This window comes from Piliocolobus tephrosceles, chromosome 4, assembly GCF_002776525.5.
Source record: "Piliocolobus tephrosceles isolate RC106 chromosome 4, ASM277652v3, whole genome shotgun sequence".
NCBI lineage: Eukaryota > Metazoa > Chordata > Mammalia > Primates > Cercopithecidae > Piliocolobus > Piliocolobus tephrosceles.
The window spans coordinates 170,454,987-170,482,639 of NC_045437.1; the positions used below are offsets into that span (position 1 = coordinate 170,454,987).

Here is a 27,653-nt window from a genome sequence, read left to right on the forward strand (position 1 = left end):
AGGATACAGATCCTCAGAGAAATTAAGTGGCTGGCCCATGGTCACCTAGCTAGGATTGAGTGTGAGCTGAGAGTAACTGTGGGTCTTCTGACCTCACTCCACACTATATTTTCTCTACACTATGGCGTCTCTGAACAGCACAAAATTATACTTCAAGGCAAATCTGCCATATGCCCCAAGAGAATAGGAAATAAGAGCCAGATGGCCGGGCACGGTGGCTCATACCTGTAATCTCAACACTTTGGGAGGCCAAGGTGGTTGGATCACTGAGATCAGGAGTTCGAGACCAGCCTGGCCAACATGGTGAAACACCGTCTCTACTAAAAGTACAAAATTAGCTGGGTGTGGTGTCGCATGTCTGTAATCCCAGCTACTCAGGAGGCTGAGGCAGGAGAAGTGCTTGAACCAGGGAGGCAGAGGTTGCCGTGAGCTGAGATCACGCCACTGCACTCCAGCCTGGGCAACAAGAGTGAAACTCCGTCTCAAAAATAAATAAATAAATAAAGCTGGGTGTGGTGGCTCATGCCTATAATCCCAGCTATTTGGGAGACTGAGGTGGGAGGAACACTTGAGTCCTGGAGTTTGAGACCAGCCTGGGCAACATAGCAAGACCCCATGCAAAAAAAGAGAAGGGGTCAGGCAATAACAGAAGTAAGGGAAGTCAGAGGGTAGTCCAGACTGGGAAGCTCTGAGCTTGGCTGACTTGAGGAAAGAGGGAGGCAGACATTAATAGAAAAGGGGAAGTCCACCGGAGGAACAGGTGTGGCCAACGGGGAGCGCAAGGAGCTCCACTTCACACAGCTGAGCCTGAGGTCTCAGCGGGGTAACTGATGTGGGACGAGCTTGAGCATCTTCTATCAGATCTGTTTCTCATATAACCAGAACTCTTCCAGGGAGCACTGGGTCTGCTATAAAGTCCACAGTCTTCAATGAAAATATTTCTAAAACAGATTACGTAGAATATCTACTCTTAACTACACGAAAGCTATAGAACATACTTGTAAAAAAAGACTGTTGTTAATCACACTGTTTTATGACATACATATGAACCTACATTTGCTCACTAAATCTGCCGAATAAAGTTGTGCTTTTTCATTGCCCTTACACTCAGTTAACAATTTCTGCCCAATTTCAAGAGATAAGATGCATGTGATCAGGATTCCACATTATTTTTAAATGCTCTAGAAAGCCTGTCCCCATACATGGTAGATCGACAGAACAGATGTAACTCCCTGAATATAACAGAGTCTGGTTTTCAGAGGTAAGGGAAGGGACCTTGCATTCTAAAATCTGAAAAGCAAAATCGCATATAGTGAAAACCACTTTTAAAATTATTTAAATGACCCAGAAAATTCAGTACTGCCTACATGATTTTGAATATACACAATACTGTATCAGTTTCTCTAACTGTTAGTCTATGTTTCTCTATAGTGGTCAGTCAGATATTCAAGTTCTCCCTTCATAATGATGATCAATTCATTATAGCCCACTTGCCTGGTCTTCTGAACAATGTACTTCCCATTCTGCTGATGGTCAGGATCCTTAAAACTCATCCACTCACACATTTTATGAACAGGGAGCGGTTACTTGAATGCAGAGATCCTGCCTGGTAATGAAGTGGCTGAATATGAATGGGCAGGATTTCCCGACAACTGTCTTCTTCCTCAGGGCCGGATGTCACTTTTTATTGACAGCATCTAACATCCCCTCTACAGTTTCTAATTGGAGGTCTGTGGGAACTAAGGAGAATCAAAGGTTGTGAAGGAAACCAGGGATTCATCGTCTACTCTAGAAGAACCTGCAGATGTCACTGTTCAGATGTCATCTTCATTTATGTATTTGTTAATTTCACAAACATTTATTGAGCACCTACCATGTACAGGTACAAGGTAAATGATGTAGATACAACAGCCATGATATCTGCCCTCCAGAGCCAGTCGTGGGTGAGAGTGGGGAAGGGGTTGGAAGAGGAAACATATAACATACTCATTAAAATATAGTACAGTAAGTTTAGTAGTGGAAAAGCAGGAGGTGTTATGAAAGCTCACAGGAGAAGAACTTCAATCAGCCCTGAGGGAAGAAGTCGTGAAGGAAGGGTTCCTGAAAGAAGTGACCACCAGCCAATGAAGGGGAAGAGAAGGAGAAAAGAAAGAAAAATGCCCCCAGGTAGAGAATAACTGGTCAGAAGTTAAGGCTGAAGACCAATGGCTATGATGGTTGGGTGACCACTGGAGATTCTTCGAGAAAGAAAACTTAGTAAAATGACTAGAGATAGCAGCCAAATTGCAAGAGGTTGCAGAATGATCTGGTGTTGAGAAAGCAGAGACAGCACTGGTGGACTATTCATTCACGAAGTTTTCCTGAAGGTAGTAAGTTGAAAGAGTACCCTGAGGAGAAAGCATTATCAAAAAGCCCCCACAAATCTAGCACAGCTTTAAGTGGCTTTGAGGAAGGAATATGACATTCCCATAACTCTCCCATTGGCCAATACCAAACACAGGGAAGCAGGGTGACATCTAGCTCTTACAAAAACACATTTGCAAGAATTTGTGTGGACTCTGACATGAGTTTGAATAATGCAAATTTAAAAAGATAAAGTCAAAACCTTCATGTTCAGTTGCTGGTGCTGGTTCCGCAGCTCTAACCTAAAGGGGACAACATAAGGTGTTATCTCTGAGGGGCCACCAAAGCCCAGATTATGCTCTTAGCAGTACAGGAAATACTCTCATTAGAAGGGTGATACCTTCGGTTAAACTCTGATTTTCTGTTCTACCATCAGGCTCTTTTAAAAACACAAACATCCCTTGGAGGAAAAGCCGGTGGATACTAAGAGTAAAGAATTCACTCATTTCTTTGTTCCTTCTCTTCAGAGATGAGGACTAGAGGGCACCCCAGATAGGAAACAGAGATACAGAAATTAAGGTTGTTAGAAGGGTTGGGAGGAGAATGAACACAAACTGGTGCCATTCCCAGTTCTGCCCTGGCCACTAACCCCATGCCTGCCTAAGACCAAGAAGACAAAGAAGACTGAATATACCCAGTAGACAACTTGCAAAGCAGAAGTGAGAGTTTCAAATGCTTAGGGTTCCTTATCTTCAGTGATGCAAAATTTTTTAAATGATTTAAAATCCTCAGAACTGTTTTGATTCAGATTTCCATCTCTACTTCTCTAAACAGATTCTGCCTCTAAAGGCCAGGAACCAAAAAAAAAAAAAATGACTTCCATGAAGATATGATTTCTTTTGATGTGCTTCCAAGCTGTGGGTGAAAATTTTGGTGGCACTCTTATCCCAGAGATAGCCAGTCTTCTCATCTAAGGTAAAAGCTGAAATCAATTCTATAAATGAAATTATAAAAGGCTCACATCCATAAATACAGTATCTCTGAGACTGAGCAAACATAGCAGTGATAGCTGAAGTCAGTTGGCTTATAGCCCAAGGATCATAAGCTGGTAGCCTTGGGACTGAATCCAGCTCATGTAGTTTGTTTGTCTGTTTGTTTAAGTTTTTCAACTGAACTTCAGTGCCTTTAGATGAGACCTACTGTTTCTAAATTTACCACAGGTTTCACGACCTGAGATTGTTCACATAGGGCACTATTTACACATTCATATTACTTGCCTGGTTCCTGTGGACATTTGAGTTTGGGACCATTGACTTATATAGACTAACATTAAAAACAAATAATCGAACTCTTGCTCATGTGGAGTTCTGGTGCTAACTGTTTCAGAGCAGAGCGCTGGAAGGTTATTGAGCAACAGGATCACTAAAAAACAATAAACCACAACAGTGTGCAACACCACCGTAGTCAGCTTAAAAAAGAAAAAAAAAAAAGCAGGAGACCAAAAACACCAGTGAAGCTCACCAGCCCTGAATAAAATGTGTCTACAGCTTTGAAACCACCTTACAACAGAAGTACCTGCCAGGAGTCACTGAGTTTCCTTCATGTGCACCACTCCTACAGTACCCCGACATCCGGATGTCCCAGAACACAAGTCTGGCAGCCAATATCCAATTCTGGCTTGGCAAAGGAAACGATCCCTCTATTCGGTGAACTGAGGCCATAAATGCACTATCTGTGGTATTCAACTACAAATACTCAACTTGGAGCAATTCAAACCACACTCAGCCAGTCCAGCCACTTGGTGGCTATTTAAGACATCTGCAGCACATACCACAGAACGTGTGCCATCACTTGTCTGTTCATATGTCCGGATACGGAGGACCAAAGTCCACACTCCTACCCCCACGTCAGCTCTCCATGACATTTCCTGCCACACCGTGCCCAGAACCCAAGAATCAGAAAGCTAATGCTCAAAGGAAGGTTTTGAGGTTGTCTTATTCCATGTCCCCGTTCCTCAAACTTGTTCACAAATGAGAAAATAGCCCCAGCAAGTTCATATGATGAGTACCTTAAGAGGAACTATTAATAGAATGAAATCTCCAGGACCTCCATGGTGGCCTCAGGAGCTCAGGGCTCCTTTCTGCAACCAGCCTCCTGGGAGCAGGGCATGCCTTCTGGCACAGTGGTCCTCTGCAGCCTAGCTCAATGTTCCTGAATCGAACTGCTATGACCCACATGGGCAGTCTAGCTCACTCAAGTTCCTGTTAGGGTTTGGGTGAAAGCCCCCTGGTAATAAAGGGTTCCCCTGCTCTGGCTTGTATTTCCATATATTTCATGTGCTGGGGAAGATTGGCTGGCCAGGGACAATGCTCTGGAGTTTGGAATCCTATACTCCAGCCACAGATTTCATCTAAAAGATAAACGGCTACCACTTCTGCTCCAACTGACTTACCACAAGGTGGTATTTTCTTGTGTCACTGTGACTTTCGTTTTCACCAGCCTTCTGAATGTTGCCCCAGCCCCTTCCCCTGCTCTAGACAGCCATCCTCCTGGAGGACTCATCTAGAGAAAACTAAATGAAACTCTCTATGACTGATTGCCCCATTTCATTTACTTGTGTGTAGCTTTCAAAGCTTTACATTATCCACAGCCCATTTATTTCCATTAAAATAGATAAAATAATTAATCAAATATGGTGATTAAGGTCACAGCTATGAAATGTTAAGGCCATTCTTTGCAGAAACATATGGCCTTATTAAACCGTTTTTAAACAAAAATTAGATTGGACTTCAGCGTTTTATCAGAGCATATAATTACCATAGATTGAAGAGCTGTCTATAATTAATTTTCTCCACTTCTTATTCTCATTGTTCAACTTACCAGACCTACTAGTACCCTGGTGATGCTTTATCGACCTCTGAGAATCCCTTTGTGATCTGTAGTGCTACTATGGCTCATAAAATCTGTGTTCTTGCTCTCCCTGATAGCATCTGACATTGGTCATCAGGGGTTGGCAATCCCATACACAGGGCCCTATTTACCACATGCCATAGCCAGTCACCAAATTAGAGAAACTCAGTAAAAAACAAAACAAAACAAACAAACAAACAAACAAAACACCGTAAGAGGAGACCTGTGTAGTAGACATCGTGGCTGACCCAACATCATGTCCATTTCTCTCTCCCTGGGTAGCAATCCTGACCATTTTCAATAAATCACAGAAATCCCATACCCCCTTGCCATAGAGCGACGGGTTTAGGCAACCCAAGCCTAAGCCAATCATCACAGCAGATGCCATAGTCAATAAACTGGTCATTGAGACATCAGAAATTTGTTGGGGCTTCTGGAAAAAGTCGCTTGCTTCTCTGACACGACCACAAGAAGCCAGTTCTCTCTCTCCTTCTGGGCAGTGTATGGTGGATATGAAGTCTAGAATTGCTGTAGAATTTTATCAACATCAGAGAAGGCAATTCAGGATGAAGCTCAATCAGAGAAGGCAGAAAAATGGGGCCTTTTGTTTTAAGAGACAGGGTCTTGCTCTATTGTCCAGGCTGAAGTGCAGTGGCACAATCATAGCTCAGTGCAGCCTCAAATTCCTGGGCTTGAGACATCCTCCCGCCTAAGCTTCCTGAGTAGCTGAGACTACAGGTACACACCACCATGCCAGGCTAATTCTTTTTTATTTTTTGTAGATAGAGAGTCTCAGTCTCATGATGTTGCCCAAGCTAGAAAATAGGTTCTTGACTTCACTGAACTGCTAAATCAAAACTTTGTTCCAGTTACGTGAGCCAACAAAAAAATACCTTTCGTATGAACAAGTCTAACCTGGGGTTTCTCTTTCTTGTACAGTAAAAGCCACAATGGATGTAATATCCTGGGCAGCGAAGGAGCAATAGTGCATGAAAATTTCTAATCTTGCTGCTGGCTTTACGACATTCCCAACACCTGAAGGACAGTGGGTGAAGGAGCCCAAGGATGCACAGCTGATCAATGCTTTTGCCCATTTCCTCAAGCCTGCTGTCCAACAAAGGCCAGAGGATAGCCCGAAAGCCTCCTCTCCAGCAGGGCCATGTCTGGCCTGTCCGGTGACAGTGATAACAGAGAGCAGAGTCCCAAGGCTGGTGAAAAGTGGGTGGATGCTAAGACACCACAGAGGCACAGATGGGGTAGCGGGTCTGTAAGGCAGGAACTGAGTCCCTGATCTTCCTCCCCGACTCACAGCTTGGTGCTGCCCCACCCTCCCTGATGGCGCTTCCTGATACACCCCATGTGAGAATATCTTTGTCATATTGGGGGTGGCTGCCTGCCTGACAGGAGCAAAAAGGACAAGACTTGTAGGGTGGGACAAGGTGCTGAGAAGGTGTGGGTGTGTCAAAGCTGCAGATTCCAGTCTGGAATAAGGAGCCAGGAATGAGGAGGTCAGGTCTGCTCCAGGATCTCTCCCAGGAGCTGAAGGTGTGGTGAGGAGTTCAGGGGCACATGTGGTGAAGGGGAAGAACATTATTCAGCAGTTAGCAGGAAAGGGGCAAATCAGTGGAAAGCCCTGGCCTATTAAGGTCTGGCCAGATTTTTGTCTTAGAATATGCTCGAAGTCCACTTGCGGCTCTGCAGACAGCAAATCGCATTTCTGCACTTCCACTCGGCAGTCTTACAGCTGAGATGCTGAATTCCAACACGAAGACTTTCTGGAAGCTGGGGAAATCAGTTAGGGTGTTAATGAGGCTTTTTTTGTGGAAATTTGAGCACTCTCCTTCTCCATCTCCCACATGCAGCAAATGCTGTAATGCTCCAGTTTAGATGGTAAACAGGAACTGCAGAAATGCTTCTTGTCAAGCTTTCTTATGGCCTACTGCTCATGGCAGTCCCCCATTCATATCTGCATTTCTGCATGTGCTTTGTTGTCCTATTAGCTTTGACATTTTTTATTTTTATTTTTTTTTCTGGCTGCTAACTCCCAAGCACATGACCCTGAGTTTTGATAACGAAATTACCTCCAGCAAGCACTCATTCTTAGCTTCCCATCAAATCCAGCTCAGATAGCTCCCCGAGGAGCACCACTCTCCTAAAAATAGAAACCAAAAGACCTCTGTGGTCTTTTATGCCCTCAGGTTCTAGTGACAGACAATTTTACTGAAAGGAGAAATGATACCAAAGGATGAAAATCAATGCTAACCCTAATGGCTCAAGCTGGTGGGATATCAAGCTCATTTATAGATAACACATACAGATAAACATGAAATCACTTTGGTTGGCAAAAAAGAAATAGTGCTATACAAACAAATGTGAGTGCAAGATATGATGATCAGGTAAATCTCATATAGTCTAGAATGGGAGCTCTGCTATAAGAGGAAGGGTAAGAATGAGACAAGAGAATTCAGGATGAGTTCTCTCCACAAGCAAATTATTTCATGTCACTTTGTCCACTGGATACAGGCTAGGCGACAATTAAACAAGAGGAGACAATGCAGATGACAACACAAAGTCATTTTCTTCTATACTTAGCACTGGTCTGACCTTCATCATAAAGTGATATTAGAGGATGTGGCCTGTGTCCAGAGGACAGCGGTCATAAGATCTAAAGGAGATAGAAGGGGGAAAAAGGGCTTGACCTTGTTCAAAGTAAAACAAGAAGACAATGAGTATTGGGCCAAAATGGTCCAGGTTAAGCTGTATTTGGTGGCGCGTTCACATTCTCTCCTCAACTACTAATCCTGTTTTCAAATTAATTTTAAATAACATTTAATATTCAGTCTTACTAACTTTCAGGGTGAGGGGGTAATACTGAGAATGGTGACCGAACTTCTTAGGACCATAGAAATTTTATTTTATGTTGATTATATCCAAATAGCTTAAAAATGAATGCAAATAAGAAATACAGGAGGCCTTATGAGACTGCACAGCTAATGGACACTGGGAAAATCTGAAAGATTTATCTCCATAGCAAAACAAAGGAAGGCAATATTCGGCAGAGTATTCCTCTGAAATAAAAGGTCTGAGCCTTTCTGTGTTTGCTATGAGGCCTCTATAGGTAGATAGGGACACAGCAGGGGAACAACTAAGATGAACCATGTTGAAATACAGCTGCTGGAGGAGCCCACAGCACTTCTCTTCCTCTCAGACCACTGCACTTGGAAGTCTGCACCTGCACGTGGCTATGTATCCCCAGGGCAGGCAGGGTGGCCGGAAGAGTGCCAGAGGCAGGAGGCAGGTTTTCATCCCAGCTCTGGCACCATGAGGCTGGACGATCACGGATACCTGCCTTGATTTCTTTGGCCTACATTGCATTTGTAAATGAGAAGACTGGACTAAATCAAATGGTTTCTCATCTCATGCCCAGTGCCAGTCAAACTCATTATAACTGTCCACAAGGCCCCAATATCTAGCCCCTCACCACCTCTCTGACTCATCTCTCTCCCTCCCTTAAGCTTCCGTACTGTTTCTGGAACACATCAGGCCCATTCTCACCTCAGGGCCTTTGTGGTCGCTTGTCCTCTGTCTGGAAAGTTCTTCCCCCAGGATATTCACATCTGGCTTCCTCACACTTCTCAGGTGAATCTACTATCAATCACATTGTCAGTGAGGATTCATTCACAATTGCAACCACAATTACCTGCCTCTACCCCCTCACCCACTGCAACAACCCCTATTTCCCTCTTCAGCTTGAAAATACTTTTTTCTACTTAGCACTTGGTTCTCCACTTACTATATATTTTACTTATTTATTTTGTTGATGTTTATTGCCCCCACCTAGAATATCAGCTCTCCAAGAGCAGGGATTTCTATCTGCTTTGTTCACTGCCTTAGTACCTGGAAGGTGCCTGGGACATAATTCAAGAAGTATTTGCTGAATAGATACATCCATGGATGGCTAGACGCGAGGGCAGAAGGATTACAGACCTTTACAGTGTCTTCAGTCTGGGGTCTGTGGGCTGCGGTGCTTATGGTCAGAGGGCTCTCTCTGCCACTGGGATGGACTCTGTAACCACATGACAAAAACAAGCCGGCCCAGGTGAAACATAAAGGGCCCAGAGCCAGATGCGGTACGCTTCCACTCCACTGCAGAACCTCCCAAGCACCGCTTCCTGCTCGCTCCATGCCTTAAGCTGATGGACATGTACACCCAGCACTCTCAGCAGTCACACCCTGGACTGCAGACACTGTCTATGAGAAATTCCTCATATTAGCATTCAGCTCCACATTTCCAGAAACTAAATTAATGTCATCTGGGGAGAGCACAGTGACACCCACCCCCTCTCTCTCGTTCTTCATTTAAAATCCCTAGGTAAAAGAGAAGTAAGTTTCTCTATTGCCAAGATATCACACTAGAGTTTATCCTGAAGTGGGAAAAGGTGGTGATGCTCCCACAGGCAATTCAGCCAGTTCCACTAGATGGCAACATGGTCAGGATGTGCTGATATCCAAGAGTGAAATCTACCAGGAACAGAATAGACAAGCTCCTACGTGCCACTCTGCCGCTCTGGTTCTCAGCTCGGCGTGCACAACCTTGCCTCCCCTTCACTTCTAGCCTGGCTATTTTCAACCACTAATTTACAGTTGGTTCTCACATGGTTCATGCTTACCCTTGAATGCTTATGACTTAATCACTCCAGCCTTGGAAGCTTTACATACACGTCTTTCTGCCAAAGTATGCTACCTACCCTCCCTTTGGAACTCTACCCAAAACTCACTTCTTCCACAAAACCCTCCCAAGCAAAGCTGGCTCTGATCTCAACTGTATATATGCAATGACATACGGTCACAGACACATAACCATTTTTTTTTTTTTTTGAGACAGAATCTCACTCTGTTGCCAGGCTGGAGTGCAGCGGCACGATTCTTGGCGCACTGAAATCTCCGCCTCCTGGGTTCAAGCGACTGTCCTGCCTCAGACTCTCGAGTACACACACACACACACACACACACACACACACACACGACAGGATCACATGCACAGCTCTAGGCATCTGGTAGACGAATGTACATTTACTATATGCAGGTGACCACATTCCACACAAGAGAAGTCAGGACTCTATGAAATAATATTTATTGGCTGCCAAGGGTTCAATAATGGACCAAAAGACTAGCTACACCAACACCCACCTATGTCTTCCAAGTTCTAGTTTTTTCCTAGTATTAAATTTAAGCTCCAAAAAATCTGTTGAGCAGACCAATTTTAAGTAAACCTAAGCAAATATTATACATTAACTTGAACAAAAGTGTATATATACCAATATAACTTTAAGGGCTATTTAAAACACTCTATTCCTTGATAACTTTTTCAATTTACTTTAAAAATAAAGTCTACTTGTGAAACATTAAGTATGGCTAAAAACAAACCTAGGGTGTTATTTTAAAAGTACAAAATGCTTTATATGTAAGGTAAGTTTTTTTTTTTTTTTTTTTTGGTTGTTAGAGAAAATGGCAACAGCAATATTCAAACAATTATCCAATGAGATAATAGAAATAAACACCCTTGTGTTTACGGGTTGCCCCACGGTGTTACCACTGCTGCCAGACCACTGGGAACCAGAGGTGTCCTGCAATTAATAAATGCACGGAAAATGTAAAAGAGAAACTCTGGGTGAAAAAGCCATCCAATGTTTTCAGAGTCCCATCTCTGAAACATTTCAAACCTTTATCTTTTACAAATGAAACTGCTACATGCAAACTTCAAATGCCATTTTTCTACCCACAGTACTCATACCTCCCTCAGCTTAACACAGGTTCCTCAAACCCAGAGCCACAGCAAAACAAAACAGTGATTTGTTGAACACAGTAGCTCTAAAGCCACGACCAAACATTATTTCCTTGAAGAAAGCAATACCATGTTAGTCATCTGAACATTTTATCAGATTTCAACAAAGACATTACATCTAAACATATTCTGAGGGCCATTTTAACTCACCTAGTTTCAGCATTTTCTCCCCGTATACAATCAGAAGGACAACTTCACAGTATCTTGGTAGTCATACAGACTTGAGGAATGCACGCAACCACCCTGTTGACGTGTACACTATGGCACCTGCATCACCTTCAGGGAGACTCAGTCCTTCTCAAGAATAATTCAAAATAATGGATACTATCCTTTTGAAAAATGTACCATAAGTTTACTACATAAACGCACAGAAGGCGCTGGTCAACAGTCACTTTGAAAGTTGTCTTGCTTGTTATTCTGGGAGCCAGGTTTCGGCACTTGTAGTGGAATGCACCATGTAGCCTTTAATTGTGAGTCCAGAGCGGTCTCCACGTTCACAACAGGGATGGACTGGTTGCTGCCTGCACTTGCTCCCTGTAAACTACAACTACCTAGAAATGCAAGATTACCTGTGACAAGCAAACAGGAGTATATTCAAAATCAAGCAGAAACAGGAAGTCTAACGTTTCAACATGCTAGAAAAAAGAAACAGATACTTAGACCAAAAAAAAAAAACTAAAAAAAACAGGGAGAGGCCCCATTCGCAGATGCCTGAAAAAAAGAAAATTAAAAAAAACACCTCATTCCTACCTGTATAAACATGAACATCTATTAATGATACGTATTGCTCAGAGGTGTTTCTGTTCTCAGGAGAACTAGAGAACACAGTTTGGACAACACTGCTACTTAAAATCATTAGTCTTTTGCTTTGGAAGACGATATGAGGTTTTCATAATGAATGTAAGTGTGAGTGTATCCAGGCATACACAATACACACATACACATACACATACATGCATATATACAATCTAATAGTTTCTTTAGCAGCCTGTTTATTTACCTGGGCATTTGGCAGTCACTGCCACCCACAAATCCTTCCTTATCCACTCCCCCAAGTAAGATTCTGCCAGTCCTATGAGATCCACCTCAAGCGCACCACTTCTAAGAAGGCTTTTCCTGGGTGACCCCAATTAGGTATGTATGATCTCAACCTCTTCCTTTAGCCCCTACTGCACCTTGGTTGACCTTTCTTGGTAAACACTTTTGGTATCTATCACAGCTGTCCTTATATTATCTTTGGTTGTTTATCTATCTTACTCTCCCTATATGGTAAGCTTCTTGATTTTATTTTTATACTTTGTAACAATAACACTCTGCCTTGAATATACCAGGCACCTGGCAAAAAAAAGCGGAAGATAGACAAACTCTCCAAGGCCTGGTTCACAGTCTCTTTATGCCACTTTCTGGTTGTGTAGATGTGCAAGTTATTTAACACTGCTGAGCAATCCATTTTGCACTTCTTAAGATGAGAATAACATCATCAAATTCACAGAATTGCTATTAAGATTTAAAGAGAACCACGTGATGCAAATAACATATTGCCTGATGCACACAGAGTTCTCAAGCAGTAATGAGCATTATTACTGACCTACATTAAAATCAAATGCCCAATACTAATTTGGGAAGGAGGCCAAAAGAGATACCAAATCAACATCAGTTTACAAACTTATCTCTACATTTCTTATTGTCTTTGGCCTACATTATCATGTGACTAACTCAGAGCGATATGACACTTATACCTTAGAAACCATATTTTTGTGTTCTTTTGGGTTATCTCCCCAAATTCTGACTGGTCTTTCATGCCATGTAAACTTCATCTGGGACTAAGGGTCAAAGAAGATGTCAAGCGAAAGCTCTTCCTGGAAGTGCAGGACTCTAAATCACAAGGACTTCCCAGGCCGTGACTCACTGGCAATTCCAAGGGTAAGTTACAAAGAGCAGAAATACTGCATCTAAACAGAGAAACAGGCCTCTCACATTTCCCTAAAATGTGACCTCAGTCGTGGCCGCATGGCTGACTGGTCACCAGAGTGGTCACCAGAAACCACTCTTTCCAGTTCTGCTGGGGGAGGATGGGGCAGTGCAGTGAGGCTGCAGGAAGAGAAGGCTGGAGGAAGAATCCTGCAGTCCTAGGTGAAAACAACTGCCATCCTTACACATGCTCCAGGCCCAGTCGGGGAGGCACCAGCAAGGTGCCAACACCAGGCAAGGGTAGAGGAGGCTGCACATGGTAGCCTCATGTATCCAGTGGGCACCTCTACACCCAGCAGGAAACTCCTGGTTTTGGAGAGAGCTCTCCAAAAACAGGAGAACAAAAAGCAAAGCATCTGCACAGGCATTTCCCTAAGACATCCACTTCTCTCACTTGAGACTAGAGTGCCCAGGATGTCCCCCGATCTATTCAAAGTGTGCTGTTTAAACCAGTCCCAGCAGTTAGCATCCTGCTTATCCTACTATATTTGGGAAGAAAGAAGAGTCACAGACATAGGCTACAGAGCAGGGAGATTCTCAAGTAAGTATTTGTGAAGCAGTCAAACCTTACAGAATAGCCTTATGTTAAAAAAAAAAAAAAAAAAAAGCTAATATCTCTTTGTAGATATGACTATGCACAGCACTTCCATGCTTCATAGGACTTGTGAATTAAGATACTCTAGGTAGGTTCAGGGATCAACATTGTGATGGTCGCCCAAGGTGAACGCATCACCCGTGCTTCAAGGCAAGGAGGAGAGAGCAGGCAGCCAGAACTTCCAGCCCTAGGAGCCCTGCCTGGTGGCCTAGTGGCTGAAGAATCTGTCCAGACCCAGCTTTGTGAAAGCAATTTGTGCTCAGGAATATAGGTGGCTCTTGGCCTTTTACTTGGTGAGCACAGCTCTGCAGCAGAAGCGCAGGGCTGATCTGTACCCCAACCCCTAACCCCCAGCCCCTGAGAGTGCAACTGCCACTGCCAGTCATGGAGGCACTCTGGAGTGTCACAATAACAGCAAATAAGCTGTCATGAGGGTAAGCCTGCGGCCATCTTATCTGGTACTTCTCTATCTCTCTGCAAACACATGATGGCGGCCATGAGAAAATCAGATCCTTCCCTTCCGTGTGTGTGCGCTCCACACTATCTCAGCATCTCAGAGCAAGAGACTATCATTTACATCATTTCACTCTCTCCACACCCAGCGAAAGTGGGTGGCAATCCCAGTTTCCAAAGTGAGTGTCAGAGCAGAGAGGTTAAGCAGCATATTCAACAGGACCCTGCACAATAGGGCAGGGCTGAGAGGAGAGGCCATGAGGCCTAACCCCTACCCTCCCAGAACAATCTCTAGACACACATGCTCTCGCTGGCCTAGTTTCATCCACTGCTTGTCACATACCCCAAGAAAAATGTTTCCTTTATAGCTACCCACATCCTTATCAGCAGCACATTCAACAAATCATCAAAAGAGTGATGACATTTGTGTCTGCCAAAAAAAAAAAAAAAGATACTTTCATTTGTTTATTTCATCTAATTCTACAGCCTCAGACAGAACTGAAAATGTCTACAAAACACCTTGGCCTTTATGCTTTGGCATTCCCAGGGCATTCCCTAATCCTTCGTGCTTCAAGCCATGGCTGCCAAGATTAACTTCATTTTCTTTCTGTTCAACTTTTCTCTCTTCCCATCGGTCCTCTCTGTACCCTCCTCCATACGCTGAATCCCACCCATGCTAACTCTTTCAATGGCCTCCCTAAACCATGGTGCTAATCAGAGCCTCCCCCTCCTCTATTTAACTTACTCTTCTTTGTCTCTCTCCTCTTCTTCAAAGAGGAAAGAGTCACTGGTGAAGCAGGGAGGAAGGCAGGCTAAGAAGGAATTATTCCAGGAGACTCAGTGACTGAGATCAACAATATGCTCAGAAGCATTTTCCAGATGTTCTAACAGAGACGGCGATGGTCAGACTCACTTCTCACATAAAGGAGGGGGCCTTGCATGGCACAGGATTCCCCCAACCTTGTCTAGACATGGCCTTGCATGGTCCATGTCTAGACGAGGCTGGGGAAATCCTGCTGCTAAGCACCTGGAGATGTCCACAGTGTGCATGGTGCTCTCACTGTGATCCACTCAGTCCTCGCCAAAACCCTGGGAGGTGGGCATCATTATCCTTGGATTACAGATGCGGAAACCCAGCTCCATAAAGTTAATGTATCTGTTCAGCAGAATGCTGGGATATGAGCCTATGTCTGCTGGCTTTTTTCTCTTCATATCATATCGCAAAAGCATCCATGATTCACCAGACAGAAAGCACAAAAAGTAAACTGTATGGAAAATAGAAAGAACACCTTTCTATTTAATAGAAAGTCAAAAGACCTCCTAAGGCCAGGTAGAGTGATGAGTTAGGCAGTGTGAACAGCTGCTGCTGAGGGCCAGCACTGGGGCAGAGACTGCTCAGGTCTGTCATCACCACAGCTGCCATTCAGGCTGTCCACCCAAATGGGCTGCACAAAAGGTAAGTGTGGGAAGGTAGGCCTTTCTATCATGTAGTACTTGTTTCTATGTTTTAAGTATAAATTGTGTAAAAATGTTATTGTTAGAAGCAAAAAAAGAAGACTGTCTTCTAATTTCTCTTAGAATCAGATAACTTGGGTGTTGGTAAGACCGCTGATACCATCTAACCTCATTTCACAAGTGAAGAAAACAAGGCCATCCAAGGAGGCTGAAAGGCATGCCCAGAATCCCACCACTAGCCGTGAGCAGCACAGCTGTGGCACTCACTGGGTCCTAAGCCTGCAGAATGAGCATCTACGTCTCTCTTCCTATGATTCATGCTCAAGTCTCTCTTCACACTTGCACCACCAATGAAAACACTAAATCAGCATTTAGAAAGCAAAGAAACACGGAGTGCTGGCTGCAATAAACATGCTGGCACTTGAATGTGGTTTATTCTCTACTGAACTGAATATAAACAGAGTCCTGACATTTTATAGCATTCTTCCATTGCAAAACCTCATGTAAAACTGAACATGATCCCTAGTAATAAAATACTAAACTAATTAAACTCTCAGTTTGCCAAGAAAAACTATCCAATTGTAAGGTATATTTCTCTGTAAATTTCTAGAAATTCTGGTTAATAAGGCAACATATGATATTTCCCAAGTTAAATTTCTCATCCTCCCTCCATCACCAACCTGTTATTTTTTTCTCTCTGTTTTAATCTCTCTGGCTCCCTTCACAACCTTGTCACTCAGTCATCACTGATTCCTCCCTTGGTTTGGGTGGTCACTTACTCACCAAGTTCTGCTGGCTTCTCATCTGTGCCTCTCCCATTTTCACTTCCATTTGCATTCTGTTAAACCTTCTTTTGTTTTTAAGGTAGCAGAAGGTGGTTTCTTGAAAAGACAACATTCCAGAGAATGCTAGCCAAGCACTTCTAATCTCCACTCCCTCTCTAGAGGACAGAGAGCTTTCTCATTATGTAGTTTTACTCATGTGGGTATTTTCAAACCAAATTTTTGTTTTGAAAAATAAGTTTCAAAAACTTTTCCAGGCTGGACGCAGTGGCTCATGCCTATAATCCCAGCACTTTGGGAGGCCAAGTTGTCTCTTGGAAGCAAGGGCAAGGGTCGAGGGTCAGAACTGCAGTGGGTGGCAAAGATGAGAAAGAGCTTTTCCACTCTATATATTTACATTCTGACTTTTGAACAATGTAAGTCTATTGTAGTTCTAGATTATATTTTAAAATGTTTAGAAACTGCTCAGGTTCTTCCCTGGAAGCTATTTCAAGCCCAGCTGGGTTGATCTTCCTTATGGTCTGTTTCTTCCCTGCAGGGAGACCTGTTCCCTTTCTTTTCTTTCATCTTACTTCACTTAGCCAGACGTTAATATATCTTCTCATACTTTCAAGAAGAAGTTTCTTTTCTTAAGCTCATGTATTATAATGTAACAGTTTAGAGTTGGACATATCTGAGTTCAAGTTAATCTCTGCCACTTACTGTATGACCTTGAGATAGTAACTTAATTTCTCTGGGCCTCAGTCACTTCATTTGTAAAATGAGAATAATAATAACCTCCTTCCTAGGGTTGCTGTAAAGCTTAAGTAAGATAACACGGCTGGGCGTGGTGGCTCATGCCTCTAATCCCAGCACTTTGGGAGGCTGAGGTGGGTGGATCACCTGAGATGAGGAGTTCGAGACCAGCCTGGCCAACATGGTGAAACCCCGTCTCCACTAAAAATACAAAAATTAGCCAGTTGTGGTAGTGGGCACCTGTGGTCCCAGCTACTTGGGAGGCTAAGGCGGGAGAATTGCTTGAGCCCAGGAGGCAGAGGTTGCAGTGAGCAGAGATCGTGCCACTGCACTCTAGCCTGGGCAACAGAGCGACACTCTGTCCCAAAAAACAAACAAAAACAAAAACAAAACAGAAAACCCTTTTTCAATTTAGACAGCAATCAGAATTATAACATGTCTTGAGTACTTTCCCTTTGATTTTTTTCCCTAAGAAAAGCACACATCATTTTTGAATGTTTGTGGGGGAAATATGATATGTCACCCAGTTCTGGGCCTCTTCCCATTAGTACCCTGAGCCCACATGTTCATGTACTCCACAGTAAACACCCACCCGTCCCATCTGCCTCAGGCCAACAACATGAACAAATTTACTCAACGACAAGGCTGGCGGCAAATCATTCCCAATGGGGGCCTGGGAACGGACATTTCCAGGAAACAACATCTCGTCAGACATTTCCAGGAAACAACATTTCCAGGAGGGAAAGGAGTTGGAGCCTCATTTCCCCTTTCCACAAATGCAGTCCTCTTCTTACAAAGGAGGAAGAGGCCATGGGAGCCCAAACCCCCATCCTGTGGTATACACTTCTGTCTCTTCTTCTCTATCTTCTTGTTACCCAAGCCCCTTCAGGACAAAGGAGGGCACATGGGCTGGTTTAATCTGGAAGAGGCTCACTAATTCAGTAAAGGGATGGGTCAAAACTAAATTCATAAGTGTTCTTACTTCCAAACAGCTCTTCTAGGGCCCCATATCTCATCTTCCCATCAGTCATTCAAACTAAAACTCTCCGGTTCAGTGTCATCGTGGGTCCCACTCTCCCTCTTCCTCACCTCCAAAACACTCCTCTGCCTTCTCCTCATCTCCAGCCCCATCACCCCAACCTCCTTCAGGCTCATCCTCTGGCCTGAACTTCCTGTGCCTCTTAGTTGTCCTCATGCTTCCCAAAGCACAGCCTGATCACCCTTAACATTGCCATGTGTACCTAGAATTAAGTTGAAAAAGCACTTCCATATCCTCACTCACGATGTCACCCTCTGATGAGGAACATGAAATGCTTCCCTGCTGCTCAGGGGTCCGAGTCCATGAGTCAACATAGGATTTAAAGCCATCCCCAGTCCTGCCCCCACCATTTTGCCTCTGGGCCTCTGCTCACCCACTTTCCTCAGCCCCTTGGTTTCCTTCCATCATCACCAGCTGCAAAACACTGCCAGTCTCCCAAGGCTCAGCTCAGACGAAGCCTTTCGTGACACTGTAGCCAGTCACTGGTTCCCACTTCTGCATCTCCGTGATATTTGGACACTTAACAGCATTTCCCACATTTTGCTCCAAGAGACAGCCATGTTTGGCTCCAAGAGGTAACTATCACTATACACACCTCATCAGCCCTACCCTATTACACCACACATTCCTAGATGACAGGGAGATTTCTTCATTCATTCAGCATGAATGAATCCACCTGCATTTACCCAGTACCTACTGAATGGCAGGCACTGACTTAGATGCTGGGGACATGGGAAATGACATATAAGGGGTTGCCTGTCTTACAAAACTGACATTCAGTGGGAAAAAGTGGCAGCAGACCAGTAAGCATATACATAAATAAAGGACAGATTATGAAAGGTGCTAGGGCAAAAATAAACAGGGGGTTCTGATGGAGACCACTCTAGCAGAAGTGGCATCGGAGGTATATGCTGAAAGCCACAGGAATAATGGTCTGGGCAGTAGAAAGAGCAAGTGCTACAGCCCAAGACAGGACAAGCCAGGCATGCTTCAGGGGAAGGAGGGGATAGGGACCGGTGTGGCTACAGTAATGGAAGCAAGGGGAGGAAAGGTGCAGGAAGCAGCGGAGAGTTAGGCAAAGGCCAGAATATGTAGACCATACAAGACATGGTAACGAGTTTATATTATATGGCGGGAATGTAAAACAGGACAGACGTCTGGAAGGCAAAGTGACAATAAAGATCAAAAACCTGAAAACTTCACAGGCCCTTTGAACCACTTACAGGAATATATCCCATGAAAGAGACAGAAGTGTGGACAAGTGCAAGGAAGCTGCACGGGGTTATGACAATGACCCTGTATGAAAACATTTAGGGCCTAAGCATCCACATGAGGACTGGGTAAGTGAATTACGGCACATCCATATAATGGCATGTAATGCAGTCTTTTTATTTTTTTATTTTTTATTTTTTAAGAGACAGGGCCTTGCTATGTTGGCCAGGTTGGTCTTGAACCGTTGGCCTCAAGCAATCCTCCTGCTTCAGGCCCCCAAAGGGCTAGGACTACAGGTGTGAGCCACTGCGCCTGTCCAGTAATGCAATCTTTAAAACCGATCTTGCAGAGTATTAATAACATGAGAACTCTTCACAAAGGCTAAAAGATAATATATAAAAGCAAAGAAATTATATTAAACCATAAAACCATATATAATTTTTATTTTTATTTATTATTATTATTATTATTATTATTATTTGAGCTGGAGTCTCATTCTGTTGCCCATGCTGGAGTGCAGTGGCACGATCTTGGCTCACTGCAACCTCCGCCTCCCAGCTTCACGAGATTCTCCTGCCTCAGCCTCCTGAGTAGCTGGGATTACAGGCAGCCGCCACCACACCCAGCTAATTTTTTGTGTATTTTTAGTAGAGACAGGGTTTCACTATGTTGGCCAGACTGGTCTCGAACTCCTGACCTTGTGATCTGCCTGCCTCGGCCTCCCAAAGTGCTGGGATTACAGGCGTGAGCCACCGCGCCCCGTCAGCCATATGTAATTTTTAAAGAGAAAACTATAAGCACACAGAAAAGAGCCTGGAATGATGATATTCACAATATATTTTTTTCTGGGTAGTGACAATAAAGAGTGCCTCTTTTTTTTTTTTTTTTAATTGGTCAAATTGTAGTTGATAAATACACTACACAAACATGTAATACTGCTGTGATAAGGAAAAAAGGTTTCAAAAATCCTGTGGGTTACAAGGTATAGCAGAGAGGATATCCTAGGAAATCATATAAATAAATAGAGGCTGCCAATCAGGAGGCAGCTGGGGCAATCTTCTGTCTTTTCAGGGAATCTTCAAAGCAAAACAGAAAAACAAACCATAAAAACTCCCTAGAACTTGGGGCAGGAAGTGTGTCATTCCCTTTCTGCTTACCCCTGTGACTCAGCAGTGACTCGCAGGCCCCTCTGATCTATGCAAGAAGAAATTAAAGATAGGAGTTCTGAGAGGATGGAGACTTAGAAACCTCACCCAGGAGCTCCCAGCCCCAAGGGGAAGTTGGGAATAGTGAACTTGGAACTTTTTTTTTTTGAGATGGCGTCTTGCTCTATGGCTCAGACTGGAGTGCAGTGGCACGATCTTGGCTCTCTGCAGCCTCCACCTCCCGGGTTCAAGTGATTCTCCTGCCTCAGCCTCTCGAGTAGCTGGGATTACAGACGCCAGCCAATGCACCTGGCCAATTTTTGTATTTTTGGGGTTTTGTCGTTGAACCTGGAACTTCTAAGGAAAAAAACCATTCTCGATTCTTTTTTAGATTCAGTACAACAGCAACCAACAGTTTTACCTATATTGTTACAAAGTAAACATGATTAAGCTTTTGTTTATTTCCTTTAAATAAGATTTACTTCACAAGCCCAAACCTACTGTTGTTCCAAGCCTTCTTCCCAAACAGGTTTGAAAGTTTAATAAACAGTCTAGACAAGTGTCAACAAGTCTCAGGTATTTTGATCCTGGCTTACACAAGCTCAAGTTGAAGGAGTTTTACTGCAGAAGCCCATTCAGCCAATTTACGCCCCTGTTCCTCACTGGGAAGCAAAGGTGATTTGGTTCCTGTGTCCCCATCTGGCAGCCTCCTAAGCTCAGCACTCAACGGCCAAAGAGCACAGATTAAAACTGATTTGCTAACAGAAGCCCACATACTTCGTTTAGTTCCATTTTTAATAACCCTCTGGAAACTACAGAGTGGAGGGAAACATACACAGCACTATAAAACAAAACAGCAACTTTTGACTCTGGAAGCCTTTACATTTTTAAGGTAAATTAAATTAAAATTTGAGGACACACAATTACAATCCAGGACCACTGCCTTCCTATATTTATTCAACAAATATTTATTGAGGCCTTACTGTGCCCTATGTTAGACTCTAGGGTAAATGACAAACAAGTGGCCAGAAGAGCGATGTGTATGTATGCAGGGTGGGGTGGGGGTGTGCTTGAGGGAGGCAGATATTTCCGAGAAACTCCAAGAAATGCAGTCAGTTTGGGAACACGTTATTCAGGATCTTATAAGCCCTGTTAAAAAGTTTAGATTTTATCAAAACTCTAATGAGGCGTCTTTTTTGTTTGTTTTTGTTTGTTTTTTTTGAGACAGAGTCTGGCACTGTTGCCCAGGATGGAGTACAGTGGCGCGATCTCGGCTCACCGCAAGCTCTGCCTCCCGGGTTCACGCCATTCTCCTGCCTCAACCTCCCGAGTAGCTGGGACTACAGGCACCCACCACCGCACCTGGCTAATTTTTTTGTATTTTTAGTAGAGACAAGGTTTCACCGTGTTAGCCAAGATGGTCTCGATCTCCTGACTCTCGTGATCTGCCCACCTCAGCCTCCCAAAGTGCTGGGATTACAGGCGTGAGCCACCACGCCTGGCCTAATGAGGCATCTTAAGCAAAGGATGATGCAATGAGATGGACATTTTATGAAGGCCAATAGCAGCACAGGACGTTAGACTAGATGCAACTGCCCTTAAAGTAACCTAGGAAAGAGATGGCGGCAGTGGCTTGGTCTTAGTTAGCAGTGCACAGTGACTGGCAGTACATAGAGTGTACAGCTATTCACCGGGAGAACTGACAATACTGGCAATTGATTGGGCATAGGGGTAAGGCCAGAAGAATAAGCCTTCCAGGTTTCGAGATAGTTACCTGGGTCATTGACTAAGGGGAAAAGTGAAAGAGAAGGCAAGTTCAGCTTTCTTCACATCAAATTTGAGTTGCCTGCGAGACACCAAAGAGCATTTTCTAGCTAGACACCCAGGTCTAGAACTCAGACAAGAGCTTGGGCCTGGAATATAAGTTTGGGAGTCACCAGCATGTAGAGAATCTGAAACCCTAGGAATGGGCAGGGTCACCAGGGAGAGAGTGGAATAAGAAGGGCAGAGAATCCAGGTAGAGACCAAGAAACATCAACATTTTGATATTGGACAAAGGGGAAGGAGCCTGCAAAGACCAATGAGGGGCAAAGAGAAAAGGGGGAGGATAATCAGGAAAGTGGATTATCGAGGACCAGTCTGTCTACAGAAAACGGGAGCAGCGTGGACTGGTTTGGAATGGTCAGGAAGAGAAGGGAAAGGTCCCCACCTAGCACTAAAATGCCAGCGGTTGCTCAACTTCTCCATGCCTGTGTATTTCTGGTAAACAGCACGGGGCCAAATGGGAGGCAGCAAGAAGAGGGTAGGTTCTGAGATCAACTTAGCAGGAGATCCTGGCCATAGCCAGCATGGTCTGCTCAGAGGTTGGAAAAGGGGTCAAGGGCCAGAGAAGTGATGAAACGCCTAGGTCCTGGGACCACTCCTTAAGGAGTAGCACTTCATCATTCAGCCACAAGTATGTATACGTCATCTACTGCGTGTGAGCACTGCTGATGGTCCTGGGGATAGAGCAGTGACAAAAGTTCTAACAAAATAGCCGGAAAAACAGGATTTTTGAGTGAGATAACTGCTGTGGAGGGAAAAAATAAACCAGAGGCAGGGGCTACAGAGTGGGTGTGAGAAAGAAGCATTTTGGGTGGGCTTTCTCCTGGGGTAATATCTGAGCAGAAACTGGAGAAAAATTAGGGTGAGAGCCAAGGAACAATCTATGGGCAAGGGGCTTCCAGGCAGAGGGAGGGTGGTGTGCAAAGGCTCTGAAGTAGGAGGAACGAGCTTGGGAAGTTTGAGGAACAGCCTGGTGCTCAGTGTGGCCTGACTGGGGCAGGGAAGGAGGGAGTGGGAGGAAATGAGTTCACAGAATCGGGCAGAGGCCACACGAAGGGGAGCCTGTAGCTCCTGGTAAGGAGTGGGGAGTTTGTCCGTTGGAATGGAAAGCCATGGCAGGGCAAGGGATGACTAATCAGTGATAAGACCATTCTGACTGCATACGGACTGTCTGAGAGTGACAGTGCAAGAGCATGGGGGAGTTAGGAGGCTCCTGAGTATACCCAGAAGAGAAGCGGTGGTGGGAGAAGCAGTGAGATTTAGGATGTGCATGTTTGCTAGGGCAAGTGGAAAGAACTTGCTACCGGGTGAGCTGTGTAATGAGGTAACAGAGGAATCAGGATGTCTCCTGGGCTTGTGACCTGAGAGCTGCGTGCATCAAGGGCAAAGCCAAGAAGGAGCCAGTGTGGGGGGAGGGGCATGCAATTAAGATGCCTATTTCTAGCGGAAATGTAAAACAGACAACAGAATTATCACGTCTGGAGTTTGGGGAAAATGTGTTAAATACATTAATTTGGAAGTTATTAGTATTTGGTATTTATCCCCCAGGACTAGAAATCTTTGATATTCTCAATCCTGGCTGTACGCTGGTATGCCCAGTAACAAAAAATGAACAAAAACACCAATTCAAACCAAACCAAAACAAAAACTGATGCTCACAAGCCTTCTCCAAAGGTTCTGAATTAACTAGACTTGGATAAAGTCTAGTCTTTTTTAGTTTAGTTTTTTGTTTTGTTTTGTTTGTTTGTTTGTTTGTTTTTAGCAGGTTAAGAACCCTAGAAACGGTGTAGTATGGAGAAGAAAGTCAATGACTGAGCCCTGGGGTGATTCCATCTGTAGAGGCCCTTGGAGAGAACAGTTATTGAGGTAGGAGAAAAAAGGGGATGTGATGCCCTGGAAGTCAAGTCAGGACAGCGCTTCAAGGGGCAGTGAGGGGGCAGGGGTGGTTACAAGGGCATACTGCAAAAAGAAAAAGAAGGGGGCCGGGATGGATGATGCCAACTACTACTGAGAGGCTGAAAAAGATGACGACTACAACAGGCCATGGAATTTGTTACAATGGAGGCCTTTGGTGACCTTAATAGAAAGGGTTTTTGAGGCGTGGTGCAGTGGTGGGGGCGGGGGGGTGGCAGGAAGGGGAGATTGCACACACTCCAGGAGACAAGTCTTCAAGAAGTTCTGCCAGAATGGGCAGGAGAGAAGTGCCATAGAGCTGGAAGGCTACATCGAGTACAGAAATTTCTTTAACTTGTTTTTTAAGAAGGGTGATAAAAAGGCATGTTCTGATGGTGATAGGGATGTTTCCATACATGGAAAGAAAGTGATGTACAAGAGCAAGAGTGTAATTGCAGGAGGACTTGAAGAAGTTGGAGAGAAAAAGCCATTAGGGACCCTGAGCCAATGAATCTGAAATTCTCCTTCAAATGCCAGATTTATCTTCATTTTTCATTTTCCAGGGGATATAATACATCCTAAAAATCACGGAGTGGCTAGATTGAAATCAACCTTAAAAATCATCTAGTCCAACGTCTGTTCCCAGTCTACTACTTGAATGCCCTATGTTCCCTCCCAGTAGTCATCTGACAACCTCCACTGAAAGGCAATTTCTGCACTCCATCCACCCCACCACAAACCCGTGGTTCGTGATCTCTTCGCACACTCCTTGAACTGAACAGAAATCTGTTTTCCTGTACTTCAATCCACTGGTTCTGGTGCTGTGCCTTCGGGATACACAGAATATGTCTCATCCCTCTTTGACATCTTTCAAACAATTGAAAACTAGTAACTCCTGTCCCACCTTGTTAATTATGTACTCCCTAAACCAAACCAGTTCTTTTCACATGCATAGACAAATAGATCCTATTCTAGAAAATATCTAGACAGGGGCTACAAATCCACCTCGGCATGCTTTAACATAAAGAACGTATTGTCAAGCACAACAGAATAAAAGGTACACCAATATACATAGAAATAACCCATACTAAGCCTGGTTACCAAGAAACCAGAGAGGTTCCAGGATAGTTGGGCTTAATCCACTCAATCCTTAAGCACTCATTTAATTATGTTTCTCTCCATCTTGTTCCCCAATTCTAGCAGAGCACTCTCCCACAACATGTATGTACACACACACACACACACCACACACTCAACACATGCACACTCACTCAGACTCTCAGATAGGAGAGAATTTGACCACCAACAGCGGCCTTGTTATTAAGTACACCTTGTAATGGTTCTCATTAAATCAGGTTTTTAGGAAGGGGTCTCTGCAGCATTAACTGATTATTTTCTCAAACCTCATGTTGGAATACAAACTCCAAAGCCAGAAGAAAAACCCAAATGTTCACATATCCAAAAGTATTATTTTATTTCATCTTATCTTATTTCAGAGACAGGATCTAACTTCATTGCCCAGGCTGAAGTGTAGTAGTGCCATCACAGCTCACAGCAGCCTTGAACTCCTGGGCTCAAGTGACTCTCCCGCCTTCACCTCCCAAGGTGCTGGGATTAGAGGTGTCAGCCACCACACCTGGCCAGGAATACTTTTAATGCAATTATAAATTAAGTTAAAAGCACAGCTACAAAAGCCAGGATTAGACTACAATTAAAGTATCCCTTGAATTATGTAGTCACTGCTAACGTTCAATGAAGAAACAGGTCTGTTGTTCCAAAACTGAAGGAGTATTCAAGCCAAATATTATATGAGCTGTTATTCTTCTAGTCTTATTTTAAAACATTCCAACCACTGGAAGTCAAAGGGACCTGAACACGTAAGAGTATTGGCTTAGTGTCTCAGATAACCCTATAATAGGCTAAAACAATTTTTAAAACCAGTATAGTATTTAATGCAAAATGCACATGGTAGGTTCTGAAATGTTTACTGAATTAATAAACTGCATTACACTGGAGTCAAGCGTTCATGAGATGGTGAGGAGGAAGGGCAGGAGCAGGAAGAGGGACAGGAGAGGGGAGGGGCAGGAGGATGGGGGGAAGAGGAAAAAAACGGAAAAACTATAACAGGCATCACTCCAGATTCATATGTACATCAATTTAGTTGTAGGCTAGGCACAGTGGCTCATGTCTGTCATCTTGGCATTTTGGGAGGCCAAAGCACGAGGATCACTTGAGCCTAGGAGTTCAAGACCAGCCTGGGCAACATAGGGGGACCCCATCTCTACAAAAAAATAAAAATAAAAATAAATTAGCCAAGCATGATGGCACATGCATATAGTCCCAGCTACACAGGAAGCTGAGGTGGGAGGATTGCTGGAGCCCAGGAGGTCAAGGCTGCAGTGAGCTATGATCACATCACTGCACTCCAGACTCTAGCCTGGCTAACAGAGGGAGACCTATCTTAAAAAAAAAAAAAAAACAAAAAGCTGATACAGAGCATTAAAGGTATCACCTGAAATCCTCGTTTAAAGGGACAAACTGAAAAAAAAAAAGGAAGTGTCAATCAATCACCTGCGAAAGATCAATGAATTCAGAGTATTTTGAGAGCTGTGACTATCTATTTTCATCAGTTTTTAGGAAGAAAACAGTTTGATTATAATTAATGTTTGACTACAATTTATATAATTAATCAAGGTGGTAAATCAATTAAATTCACCACCTTGATTAAACACTAAATTTGACAACTGCATACAAGAAAAAGAATAACTTATTTATGACAAAGATCTTTTATGTGTCCCACACTCTAGAAAAGTGGATGTGTCCAGAGGAGATAAAGATCATGATATTAATTATATAAGGCAGGCTGGGTACCTTTAATGCCCTATATCAGCTTTTTGTTCTAGAACTAGGGCTGTAATCCCAGCACTTTGGGAGGCCAAGGCAGGCAGATTACTTGAGGTAAGGAGTTCAAGACCAGCCCGATCAACATGGTGAAACCCCCGTCTCTACAAAAATACAAAAATTAGCTGGCATGGTGGCCTGTGCCTGTAATCCCAGCTACTTGGGAGGCTGAGGCAGGAGAATCATTTGGACTCGGGAGGCGGAGGTTGCAGTGAGCCAAGATCATGTCACTGCACTCCAGCCTGGGTGACAGAGCAAGACTCCATCTCAAATGATGATATTAATTATTATTATTATTATATAAGGTAAATATTTGACGATATAGGTCAATATAACCTGCTATGAAAGCATTCCTGAATATCTCAAAATTAAACAAAACTGATTTTGATACAATTAAAAAAATGTCTTTCTTAGACTCCTCTTATCTAATCAAAAGGAAGAAAGAAGAAAGAGAAGTCTCCACGCACACAAACTCAGATTTCTTATATAAGTTCTTATATAATCACTTTCAAATGGTTAATTCTGTAATTTTAGAAAACTTTGTATCAGG

The 27,653-nt window shown here is 43.7% G+C and overlaps 1 protein-coding gene across 2 annotated transcripts in view; it reads right to left on the reverse strand.

Annotated features, from left to right (window-relative positions):
• The window catches only part of TNFAIP8 (TNF alpha induced protein 8), a 122,418-nt gene that overhangs the window by 52,528 nt on the left and 42,237 nt on the right, over positions 1-27,653 (reverse strand). Inside the window, exon 1 of one of the 2 annotated variants that reach the window (XM_023197401.3) lies at positions 11,249-11,889. The exons of the other annotated variant lie outside the window; for it this stretch is intronic. Within the exon in view, the coding sequence (XP_023053169.1) occupies positions 11,249-11,261 (13 nt within the window). The 5' untranslated portion in view covers positions 11,262-11,889. Of the gene's footprint in view, positions 1-11,248; positions 11,890-27,653 lie in introns of those variants that run through there. 2 annotated transcript variants of the gene reach the window in all.